The 13,419-nt window shown below is 38.9% G+C and overlaps 1 protein-coding gene across 4 annotated transcripts in view; it reads left to right on the top strand.

Moving 5' to 3' along the window:
• The first annotated feature begins 19 nt into the window (after positions 1-19).
• Positions 20-13,419, top strand: part of Pex3 (peroxisomal biogenesis factor 3) — a 32,534-nt gene continuing 19,134 nt past the window's right edge. For 2 of the 4 annotated variants that reach the window (XM_036168815.1, XM_036168814.1), the window contains exons 1-2: positions 20-354; positions 7,070-7,201. In XM_036168815.1, the coding sequence (XP_036024708.1) occupies positions 282-354; positions 7,070-7,201 (205 nt within the window). In that variant the 5' untranslated portion in view covers positions 20-281. The remainder of the gene's footprint in view (positions 355-7,069; positions 7,202-13,419) is intronic. The other 2 variants (XM_036168816.1, XM_036168817.1) reach the window with 1 other exon arrangement.

Genomic DNA, 13,419 nt, shown 5'->3' on the forward strand with positions numbered 1-13,419 from the left:
GGCACCCGGGAGCTATTTGCGGACGTACCCAGGCGTCCCGGACCAGTAAGCGGCGACCGGAGGATCAAAAGCACTGCTGCTCCGTGGAGTCCACGCCCCCTTCCTCCGCTCCGCCGACAGCCTCTGCGCAGAGAAGCGTCTGTGGTTTCTGGAGAGCAGCACCTAGCACCACTACTGGGCTTCTGCTTCTGCCGGAGGTCCGGCCCAGGTTGGCGAAGACACGGTTTCCTGGTGAGTCAGCCTCCTCTCCCCTAGGCAACCCACACCCGGAGGGTCCGAAGATGCTGAGATCAATGTGGAATTTTCTGAAACGTCACAAAAAGAAATGCATCTTCCTGGGCACAGTTCTTGGAGGTGAGTGACAACGTGCTTTGGAAAGGGACGTTGGCAGAAAGGAGTGACGGGGGTGACTTCTAAAGCAGGCAGGGCCCACTGATCCTAGTTCGGGATATGTAGAGGGGATTGGCTCAACCGTCAAAGGAGAACCTCTGAGGTTCTTTTATCTCCCCCCCCTCTGTGCCCTTTGCCCCTCGTTCTACACCCCCTCCTTTCCCCCCACGGCTTTCGGGAATCTAATGAAGTTTCTTTTCAAAGCACTATTGTTTTTTTGGTTTTCCGAGACAGGGTTTCTCCGTAGTTTTGGTGCCTGTCCTGGATCTCCCTCTGTAGCCCAGGCTGGCCTTGAACTCACGGATATCCCCCTACCTCTGCCTCCCGAGGGCTGGGATTAAAGGCATGGGCCACCAACGCCCGGCTCAAAGCACTGTTCTTGTATCTATCGATACATTTGCCTTCCAATTCTCTTCTGTTGCTTCCCTGTTAAATTTCTTCGTTCTTTTTGGCAACTCCAGTACTCTGGCTTTCAACCTTTCACAGGAGTTTCGAAATATTCTAGGGCAGCTAGCTTAAGTCTGCACTTTGGGGTGGTGTTTAAAGTTAACTCGAAAACAGCTCTAACATGTTGATGTTGCTGTAAGATACACTAGATAAATGAGGGCGGGGGAGATACGTGTTTTCATCTCTCCAATTTTGAAATGCAAATTATGCGTCAACAAAATGCTCAGGATTGGATATTCTTTGGCCTTGTTAAGGCTGTCAAGAGTTTTAAAAACTTAAATCTTAAGAAATACCATCACTATCCTCTTATCCTAAAATAGTAGGTCACCAATGAGTCAATACCCATGTTCTGTGTATCTCTGAGGTGTAGCACAATTGGATACTGACTGATAATCACCTTTGAGAAATACTTTATAGATATAATGTGTTTTCTGTTACCTTCAGCCTCTAATATCTAAGGTGTATTTAAATTTTTTATTTTATTGTGCCAATACTCCAGAATACTTGTGTGAAAGATAAAGATGTATATGTCATGGAAGACATATAAAAATTTTTTGCTCTGCCAAAAGAAAGAAAATTGTCTCTCACAATTTCAGAGGGGAGCGCCTACCCCCTTAAGGTTTATGGAACACCTAATGGCAGATCAGAAATAATCATAGGACAAATTAAAGAGTATGTGAATATAGTAATAGATTTTCTTTTGGAACTCTATTGAGAGCTTTAGAATTGCAGATTAAGAGGAAGGAAAAAGCTGGGTATGGTGGCGCATGCTTTTAATCCCAGCACTTGGAGGCAGAGACAGGCGGATCTCCTGAGTTGGAGGCCTGGTATACACAGTGAGTTCTAGAACAGCCAGAGCTTCATAGTGAAACCCTGTCTCAAAAAATAAAATAAAATAAAAAGAGGAAGGAAAAAAGATTCAGAGACATAAGAGAAACACTGCAGTTTCTAGCAAAATAGAAAGTCTTAAAATAGTTCATCTAGTTTTGATGTATAAAGAGTTCATATTTTTTCTGTATCACGAGGAAATTCCTATCTTACATTTCAGTTTAAGAAATATTTAAGCCGGGCGGTGATGGCGCAGGCCTTTAATTCCAGCACTCAGGAGGCAGAGCCAGGCAGATCTCTGTGAGTTCAAGGCCAGCCTGGTCTACAGAGTGAGTTCCAGGATAGGCTCCAAAACTACACAGAGAAACCCTGTCTAAAAAAAAAAAAAAAAAAAAAAGAAAGAAAGAAATAAAGAATGAGAGAATATTTGCTAATGGATTGTACTGCTGGAGGCAGTATAGTTGAATAGGTACAATTTACAAATTTTTAATCATAAATATTATTACAAACCCAGTGTGTGTTGAACACTCTGCTAAGCTCTTCCCAGCCAATGGAAAGAACAGCAGGAGAGTTACGTTTTTGCCATTTTTAAAAAATAACGTAGAAACTAGAGCCTGTAGAGTTAAGAAGCTTGCCGTGAGTTTGGGTTACCAACAAGGAAATAAGAATTCAACCCCCAGTGCGTTAGATCCCAATGCATATTATCATTCCATACTCTACCACTCTGCCTTTGTGGATTCTTTGATCTTTTAAGAAACAAGTGAAAATACTATTGAAAGACCATGATAGAGATGAATACAGAACATGTTAATGAGCCTGTTGATACATAGCAATATGGAGTTGTATACAATGAGGAAGGACAGACTTGAAAGCTGGATAAGGTGTTATTATGCATGATCAAAGGTGTTCACATATTGAGTGCTGGAAAAACACAGGCAAGCAGAACTTGGAGCAGTGTGGCTTCAAAAGTCAAAATTTCGCTGGGCGGTGGTGGCGTACACCTTTAATCCCAGTAATTCTAGAGGCAGAGGCAGGTGGATCTCTGTGAGTTTGAAGCCAGCCAGGTCTACAGAGCAAGATCCAGGACAGACATCAAAACTACACAGAGAAACCCTGTCTAAAAAAAAAAAAACAAAAACAAAACAGAAGTCGGAATTTCTATTTTACTGCATTTTGGATAGTAATTGCTTCATGCCCATGTATGCAGTTTGACCATTTGAGGCAGGACAAGAGCAGTGGCCCTCAAACTGATGGGAAATCTCCTTGATATTCTTAGAAATTCAGCCCCTCCAAGGCACCTAAGTTCTTTGTCTATTAGCAGTTATCATATTTGAAGTTAAAACCCAGAGGTTTTTTAAAGTATCTAGTAGTCATTTGTGATAACAATAATAAACCTATTAAATATTAGCATAAAACATTTTCAGGGATTAGTGAGAAGAATGGCATTATTCTACAATTGCAAAGCTCTTTAGTTTGGCTTAACTGAAGACAGCTAAATTCTCATCCTTTCTGTGGTCAGTCATGTGTGAAAACACCCATTAACTAGCCTCTAAACTTCTCCCCTGACACTCAGGAAAGAGTGTACAATGCCAGTGACAACATTTGAGTATGACAGAAATATTGTGGCCCTCACAGGTCCTCAAACAGACTTCAGGGATGCCCAGACCACACTTTGGAAACCATTGCACACAAGAGAAAGTGTTACAGCGCAAAGGAGCCAGATACATGCTGATTGTCTTGCTGATTTTTTTTTTTTTTTTCTTTTAAAGCACAGAACACTGAGTTGTATCTTAAGCCTCGTGATTTTTAACCTCTTTGGGTTTTTATTTCTCTTTTTTTTTTGGTCATTTATTTACTCAATATTTGAATATGAAAAAGGCCTACTCTAACTATACTAGGCTCTGAATATATAAGGAATAAGACACCTTTTCTGACTTCAGGCAGCTAATGCTATAGTCTGGAAGGTAGAGATAGAAATAAACAAAAGTGTGAAAAGCCTTCCTAACTGTGCCACTGCGTGTAATGTGGGCAGGATTGTGTGTGTGTGTACACGTGCATGCTTCTCAGACTTCACTGTGAATGAAAACCATCTAAAGTGCTTCAGAAAAACACAGACTCCTGCCCTCCACACTCTAGTTCTTCAGATGGAATACAGCTCAAGGATGCTTCATATTGGTTGGAGACATCCCCAAGTGGAACAGCACTGGCCTACCATGAACCAGGTCATTACTCAGCACGGGGGGAAAAATCTGAAACTGAATCAAAGCGTCAGAACTCGGGGAAATGCTGGATTGAAGTCATGGTGATTGATTATTGTCACATTGTTATAGAAAATAATTGTACCATAGGAATTTTTTTTTATCCTGGAAGACAAGACTAAGAAGTAGTTTTAAAATGAGTGGTGTATACAAAGACTAGAATATATCCTGCTTTACTAGCTGTGAAAGGAAATGTCAAAACATTTGCACTTCTTTTTTGGTATTTAGTGGATATTTTCATTGCTAATAAAGAAGGATATAGTTACAAAGGGGATTTGAAACTCTTTGATTTTACACGTGATTAATATTTCCTAGAGAAACAAATCTGAAAAAGTCAATTTATGAGTTTGTGTATGGGGTCATAATGAGCTAGACCTTGTATAGGAATGTCAGTGCTGGGTAAAGAAAAACGGCAGGTCTAGAGCTTAGGCCTAGTTTCCTGTGTGACTTTTCTAGGGCTTGCGTAATGAAGACCTACAAAGGGAGTACTTTGAGAAACTGAAAATCATCTTCAGTTTTGAAAGTGAATAGTCCAGAATCAAGATGTTGGCTGAGTGTGTTCCTTTTGTCACGTGACGGGATCTGTACTAGGCTCTGCCCCAGGATGGCCATCTTGTTTCCACTGTCTTTTACAGTAGAAATGTGACTGCCGTAAAGCCACAGAGCGTCTCTGGGAACCTTCCAGTTGTCTTCTCTCTGCACGTATCTATATCTCAAATTCCCTTCCTTACCAGGACACTGGTCATGTTGGTTTGACATCCATTGATCTCACTCTGTATTGAGCTCACATTCTAAGGTGCTCGGCCTTTGATATATTAATCTGTGGTGTAAAGGGGGAGTGGACACAATTCAACTTGTAACAAGTCATTTCCCTTTTTAGCTTTCGCTAGAATATACTGCACTTCCCAAGTAAATACAGAAGTCTTAAAGTTTTATTTTTGAATCAGATTTATTAAGAACATGATGAGACAGGCCATCACCCCAAGAAAATACATATAACAATTGAATTTACCACTTTTCTAAAAAAAAAAAAAAAAAAAAAAAAATTATGATCTATGCAAAGAGTGTCACATCAGTGATTCATTTTACAATATAACTTGAGAGATAATAATCATTGTGTATGTAGCTTTCAGTCATATGTTATGGAGATAAGCTATAAGCAATGCATTCAGAACTAGTTGTACTAGAATTGCTCAATGTAAGTCAGTTTCTTCATTCTCTTGGGATTTTAATGGGGAGGGAGGGGACTAGGTTCTCACAGTATATTCCAGACTACCCTCAAAATTGGTGCTAATAATGGGCATGGCCGCCACCATGTCTCTCTTATTCTAATGGTATTGTGACCGTACTACTGTGATGTTACAGAAAAGGCCGCCATTGAGCACATTTTATGAATTGCTGTTTGCTCTTCAAGCTTAATTATAATTCATGTATTTATATACATAGTAGCAACAATCATGTACTATTCCTATTTAGTATTTAGATTTATGGAACTATCTAAGGATATGGAACATCTTAAATCATCTACAACATCTGTCTTAGTGAAAATAATTCAGGATGTGTTTGTTTTGCAGTTCCTGGTTGTGAGAAACACACCAAATCCAGCTACTTAGGTCATATATAATTGTCCAGGCCCTTTTGGTGAATACTGTGAGCTCCATACAGTGGAGATCAAAGAGAAATGGATGGTTCCCTTTCCCCTTGCTGCCAGGTTATAATGAAATCAAGTTCGGGCACACAGAGGCACCTATTAGCAAGCAAAGATGAAACAGTGACACAGCCTGCTCTATGAGCTTGTTGAATTGTTCTTCTTTGGCACTGTGACACAATCACGTACCTGAAACAAAGGTAACGCTGTTGTTGCTGCAACCCATTTAACTCAGAAGACCTTGCTGGGCTCCAGGTTAAGCCATCCCTGAGGAGAAAGGCCTTGCTAAAGCTACAGACTCATGGCCATAGACATGGTTCTAAAATGTTTCAGCTAATCCAGTGTCTTGAAAATTTACTGATTTCTTCTGTAAAAATCCAGTTCTGCTATTCATGGTACTACTTAGCCAAACACTTGATGCTCATCAGAGATGGTTGGTTAAAACAAGCCATCTGGTATGGGGGCTGCTTAGGGAAAATACATGGATCAGCAGGAGTGGAAGGGAAATTACAGTGGGTAATAGGGTAGTAGTGACTGTGATCTCAGTGTATTTATACATATGTGGAATTGCCAGTATAACTTGATCAAACATTGTCACTGGGTGTTCATGATATTCTTAACGAAAACTGATAGCCGCTCTTCCTGAATATAGACAGAATGTACCCATTTACATTGTATTGTCTATGCTTAAGTGTGCTGAAAACTGCAGGGCACTGCCATGTGTCTGTACTGTTGGGTTCTGATGCTGTCCTCCTCCTGCCCTTTCTCAGTTAGTAAGTTTTCAGATGATGTCAGTTATATCCACTTTTTTTTCTCAGATTTGTTCTAATACATGGGTGGATAAATACATGTCTTCTGACTGTATACCTTTCTTTCATTCCTTTAAATCATTTATTATAGAGATTTATTATAAAGTTATGTGTTCATTGAAGAAAATGTGGAAAATTATAGAAAAGCAAAGCAAAGTGGGAAATCATAATTATCACAGCTTATTTTACTTTAGAAGTTAAATCCACATACTTTTTTGTTTCTTTTCCATCATAATACAAACTTCCTGGATGTATAAGGTAGATATTTCCTTGAGTCATTAACTATTTAGAAATGTGGTTTTTAATAGCTACCTAAGATACCATTATGTGGACAGATCATAATTTATTTAAATAATACTCTGTTGCTGGACATTTAGAATATCTCCAGTTAACTATTAAAGATGCTGCCAGACTTTATAAATTCAATGCCTTTCTGCTTCTTGTCTGCCTATCACTTCTCTTGTTGCTGGCCATATTAAAATACATTGTATACATGTAAAATAGTAAGAAAGTAAAATATGCTCTCCTTTCCTTTTTCAGTTCTTTAATAAAGATTTTTTAGAAGCTGTAATGCTCAGCTTATCTCTAATATAAACCTCATAATTTAATCAAAAATGCTTTAAATATATATTGGTTGGGATTTTTAGTACTCTAATTAATATGCTAGTGTATTTTTTAAATAATTTTAGGAGTATATATCCTTGGAAAATATGGGCAGAAAAAAATTAGAGAAATACAAGAAAGAGAAGCTGCAGAATACATTGCCCAAGCTCGGCGACAGTACCATTTTGAAAGTAACCAGAGGACTTGCAACATGACAGGTAAGCAGAGAGACGTATGTATTTGTGTGTGAAAGTGCTTGTTGGTTTGTATTAATTCACACATTTTCAGGCCTCAAGTTATGGAAAAGACAAAGAAAGGATGCTGAATCTACCCAATATACCTATTAACAAAAACATATAATTTCAATGTGATTTTTAAAAACAATATAAATCCTCATTTTATTTATTCATTCTGCAGATATTTGCAGTGCCTACCACTGAGGAAGTAGGCAATAAACAAAGTAAGTTCCCTGACCTCTAAGGTGTGTGTTCTGGTGAAAAGATGCTAAGTGGCACATAAATAACCTTAGGTAGCGGTGGGTCCTGTAAGGGAAGGAAATGTGAGGAGTGGACACCCTCTGCAGAGTGTGGTCAGATGGCATGTGCAGAGACGCCTTGCGGTACAGTAGAGAGCAGATGCCCGAGATGAGAACATGCGTGTGGCATTGTGACAGCACGCAAGCACTGGAGCTGGGGAGATGTGGATGAGCACTAGGAAACAAAGCTGCAGAGGTTGGCCCATATGGTCTTGTAGACTCCAGCCAAGAGTCAGAAGTCTGTTACATTTGCAGCGGGACACTGCAGGATGTAAGTATTACACAATAGTGTCTGTTCAGTCACTTCATTAATGATCATAATGTAACTACCAGAGCCAGAAACCTACTGGGGGAAATGCTTCAATAAAACCAGCCTGCTCATATTTGGAGAGAGTAAGAACTTAGGTTCTAACTGGTGTAATGCCTTGAAATAGTAGTTTCTCAGTTATATGTCAAGCCTATTCTTTTCACTGTTTAAAGCTCATTTTTTTCTCTAACATTTCCTTCAAGGATAATTAATTTAGAAAGAATTTACAGAGCTAAATGCTTCTTGTTCAGCTTACATGTAGAATTTTTCTGTAGATTTGAACAGACTTTATTGCTAGCTACTTGCCTCATTTCACAGATAGAGAAACTAAGATCAAAAAGAAGAGAGAGGTTCACAGCCAAGTGTGAGTTTATAGCTGAAGTAATCACATCTAGCTATATGCTTCCATTCTGTAAAACCCTAGTCAGAAATACTGTCTGTAACGACAGCTCTCACGTGCATGGTGAAGATGATAGAGGCAGTAGGGAGAGATTGAGCTGGCCTAGTGTCCAGTTTGGTTTGCGTTATCTGTGTTCCTTGAGCTAAACATCAGCGCTTTCCTATAAAATAGTAGTGATTGTGTGGTTTGGATAAAGGATCACAGAAAACTATGTGGTAGCCAAAATACTGGTCCATTTCTACCCTATCCCTTACATGTTAAGAAAATGGCTAGATGCTGTCATTAGGGCCACAGAAAGAATGGTACCAGTAGCTAAGGCCATTTCCATAACCTGATGAGTACTTTTCTAACTGTTTTGAATGTGTTAATCCCCACAGCAGTTCTATAGGTGGGTCCTGTGTTACCATCTGTAGTTAGAGTTTTCCTGCCTGGCCCAGTCAGGACAAATCTCTCTTACCCGCCAGGCCCATAGACGCTCAGAACCAACCAAGTAAACATATAGAAACTTATATTGCTTATAAACTGTATGGCCGTGGCAGGCTGCTTGTTATCTACCTTTTCTATCTTAAATTAACCCATTTCTGTTAGTCTATACTTTGCCACATGGCTTGTGGCTTACCAGTGTCTTTACATGTTGCTTCTCATGGCGGCGGCTGGCGGTGTCTCTTCCCAGCCTTCTACTTCCCAGAATTCTCTTCTCTCTTGTCCCGCCTACATTATCCTTCTTGCCTGGCCATTGGCCAATCAGATTTTTATTTACATAGAGCGATATCCATAGCATTTCCCCTTTTCTTTTTTTTTTTTTTAAAGGAAGGTTTTAACTTTTACATAGTACAATTACATATAATAAAACAATTATCTAGCAAGAATTACAGTTTTAATGTTAAAGATATCCTATCTATCTTATATTTGTGAGTCTAAGGTTTTATATCTAACTTATCTTTTATCATAACTGAGGAAATTATAACTATCTAGCCTTTAACCACATCAAAGACCTCAGAAGGATATAATATTACCTGAGAACCGGGAGAAGGATGTAAGCATTTTTTAGGAGTCTTGCAAGAGTAGACAGAGACAGCTGGCAGCCTGGACAGTCACCTAATGTTCCTTTGTAAAGTTGGGGCATTTGTCTTTAGCCCATAGGGATAGAGTCTCTCGGTCACTTCTCTCAGTGTCCTGTAGAATGTCTGGCAGTTTTCTTTGTGAAGCAGGAACCTGAAGGACCATTTTGAAAGCAAAGTTCAGTGGTCACCTTTCAATGGGTCCTGCATGTCCAGGTGATCGAGCAGTCCAGGCAAGAACAGTTTCTTGCCCAAATGGCTATTTTTGCCAAGGTGAAGATAAACTCCATATGAAGTGTCTTCAATGCCCATCCTCCTCTCTGAAGTAAATCGGTGCTGCCAGGAGCAGACATGTCTCACTGTCCAGAAAGTCTAAATTTTAAATGCCATATTCTGTAGGTCTTTGAAGTATTTGAAAATTACCTATCTATGAAATATGTCTATGTATGTTTAGAAGACATAACTAACATGGCTACGAGTATGATTATCATAGATGACTAATTATTAATCTATTTTTAATTATCCATTTTAATTTAAAATGAGCTATACAAACCTTAAACACGAGTAGAAATATATACATAGTATAACAAAATTAACTAAGTTTGTATCAATAGACTAAAATCTAAACCAATGTAAAACATTTTAAACAAGTTGTTGCTCTTTAGAAGTAAGTTCCTTAATCTACCCTTTCATCCTATTATATCTGTATCATATCCCCTTTTCTTCTTTAGAAAGAGATCTCATTTATAATCAAACTGCTTTAAAGAAAAATATTGGTTTTTCTCTGTCCCACACCAGAGGGCTCTTTTGATTTGGGACACAAGAATCTCTTAACCTTTTCTTTTAGCAATATGTCTGGGTTTAGAGAAGGAGTGAGCCAATTCCATCTCCAAAGCCAGCTTGATAATTTTGGGAATGTGGGTGTAGTTTCTCTTACTACTTCCTGCTGGAGGGGGGCGCTGTATCTTATGGGGACATAAAGAAAATTTTACTACTTCCTGCTGGAGGGGGGCGCTGTATCTTATGGGGACATAAAGAAAATTTTAGGATTATGGAGTAGTCCATTAGGGTGAACCTCTGAGCCAGTTGCCTTGAAACCATTCTGGATGTCAGATCATCTGGGCCATGGTGTCATCGGAGACCTTTCAGGTGGTCTTGGCTGATCAAACCTGATGTATCTTAATCTGGAACAAATCCATAGCCTCTGGCTTTCTGTGGAAACAAAAGCAGAGACTCTTTTCCAAAGCAACATATCCTTATATCCAAATTTTGAAGTCAAGGTACCTTTAAAATTTACATATTTGTTTAACTCAACAGCTTTTATGATCAAATCTTTTTCTGTGGTTAAAAATCCCAAAGACAACATAAACCAGATTCTCGGTGTAATATCCATCTTTGTAAGCCTGAAATGCCGCTGTGGCTGCTGGCTCCACCCACCTCAGCTTCCCAACATGGTGGTGGTACAGTTTACTGCCAGCTCTGGGTCTGGAGCCATGTGTACCATCAACTATCAGAAGCAGTTCTATCAAAGCAGCTCATAGCCCAGAAACTTTTTTTTTTTTTTTTTTTTTTAACTAGCAAAGGCTAAATCTACCACGCAGCAGAGTAAAGTGCCGCTTGTAGACTCCTCATTCCCGCCACATTGCAGGTCAGATGCACATGCCAGGAACCCGCCATAGTAGCTGAACCCGGCAGGCTGCCGCTAACTTGAGAGAAACAATTAGGAATCTGTTTTTAGCTCTGTTTTAGAATCTTTTTTTTTAGGTTTTAGGTGGAAATTCTTGCCCCACGTTGGGCGCCATTTGTAGTTAGAGTTTTCCTGCCTGGCCCAGTCAGGACAAATCTCTCTTACCCGCCAGGCCCATAGATGCTCAAAACCAACCAAATAAACATATAGAAACTTATATTGCTTATAAACTGTATGGCCGTGGCAGGCTGCTTGTTATCTACCTTTTCTATCTTAAATTAACCCATTTCTGTTAGTCTATACTTTGCCACATGGCTTGTGGCTTACCAGTGTCTTTACATATTGCTTCTCATGGCGGCGGCTGGCGGTGTCTCTTCCCAGCCTTCTACTTCCCAGAATTCTCTTCTCTCTTGTCCCGCCTACATTATCCTTCTTGCCTGGCCATTGGCCAATCAGATTTTTATTTACATAGAGCGATATCCATAGCAACCATCAATTTACAGATGAGGAAATTGAGATATAGAAAGGCTAAATGATTTGCTCGGATCCACACAGGTTCAAGCCTACAGATCTTTCTGTGATTTGTGTGTGGATTAGAAATGTTTAGCATGGTGGAAAGATGGCTCAGTAGTTCAGAGTCATTACTACTCTTACAGAGGATCTGGGTTTAGTTCGCAGCATTCACATGGTGGTTCACAATTGCTGGTAACTCAAGTTCTAACACCCTCTTCTTATCTCCACTGGCTCCTGCATACACATGATGCACAGATATACAATCAGGCACGTGCATATACATATGAGATTTTTTTTTTAAATTTTGTGGAGAGCAGATGACTGAAGATACAGAAATATATTTCTCCAATGTTCATGCTGGTGGCTAGAGGAGAATAGAATTATCAAAGAGGTTCTTCAAACTAGACTCTTGTATCACATAATCTTTAAAACTAGTTCCCATGAGCTCCATTTTCTGAATGTGGGATTAGGGCCTTGTTTTTTTTTTTTTTTTTTTTTTTTTTTTTTAAGATTTATTTATTATGCATACAGAAGAGGGTGCAAGATCTCATTACAGATGGTTGTGAGCCACCATGTGGTTGCTGGGAATTGAACTCAGAACCTCTGGAAGAGCAGTCAGTGCTCTTAACCTCTGAGCCCGGGCCTTGTATTTTCTTTGTAAGGTAACTTATATTTCCCTTAGTAGTCAGTAAGAATTGATTCCAAAATCTGAGGATGTTCAACTGTTACATTAAGTAACATAGTGTTTCCAGTAACCTGGAGTCACCCTTTTATATACTTGGAATCATTTTTAGAGTATTTATGTTATAAATATTATGTTATAAAGTATAAGTGGTTGTTATCATTTATGGAATAATAACAAGAAAAAAAATAGGTACACGTTCAGTATAGATACAATTTTTGAATATTTTGACCTGCAGTTGTTTAAATCTATAGATGCAAAGTCTACAGATACGGGGGCTAACTCTTTAGAGTAGACATATATGCCACATACACAGAACCAAGATACTCAGATTCTGAGCCACTTTAGCTAATAATCTCAACAATTGAAGAAGATACAAACATGGAAGTTGAGGACATTTACTGAAACTATAGAGTGTGTAAGTTTAAAGTACAATGTTGAGCAGTATAGAGCCTAAAATTCCTTATATAAGTATGGATTTTCTTCTCTCATCAAAAAAGAAAAATTGTATACTCAAATTTTACCTTCTAAAAGGTGGCATTTGGGGCTTGGGGATTTAGCTCAGTGGTAGAGCGCTTGCCTAGGAAGCGCAAGGCCCTGGGTTCGATCCTCAGCTCCACATTAAAATATATATGTATGGTGGTATTTTTCATCTCTTGATTGTTTGATCATTGCTTCTCTTGTGCTAAAAACTCCTAATAATTTCTATATGTACATTTCTTACATCACATAGAGGCACAGAGTAGCTCCTGTGACTTTTGTGCATACTTTCCCCCATAGAATTCTGCATCTCCTTTTGTCTTCATATTATTCCTGGGAATGATAGATAATGCCACAGCCATTAGCAAAACCCAAATTGAAACAGGAGTGCTCGATGCTTAGATGAGTACACCTTTGTGTATATTGTAATTAATATAGTCTTGCTGTATTTAATAAGTAATATTTTTCTAGAATTAGAATTCTGAAACAAAAGGTAGGACTATAAAAATATTGCTTATGGCATTTTCATTAAAACAGAAATAAATTTACATTGAAAAATTAGGAGTGTATAGAAAAGCCATCTATAGACCATCATCCAGACATCTGCACTGTTGACAGTTGGGAAAGTTCTTTCCTTCCTGTCTTCTGCGTGTTCTTGTTTACATTGCTCTGATTATGGTAAAATGTTGTTGTGGTAACTTAAGTAAATGCTTGGTTTATCAGCATGTAATAGTTTTATATAATTAGTTGGAATTCTCTAGCCTGGACAGT

This window comes from Onychomys torridus, chromosome 19 (genome assembly GCF_903995425.1).
Source record: "Onychomys torridus chromosome 19, mOncTor1.1, whole genome shotgun sequence".
Classification (NCBI taxonomy): domain Eukaryota; kingdom Metazoa; phylum Chordata; class Mammalia; order Rodentia; family Cricetidae; genus Onychomys; species Onychomys torridus.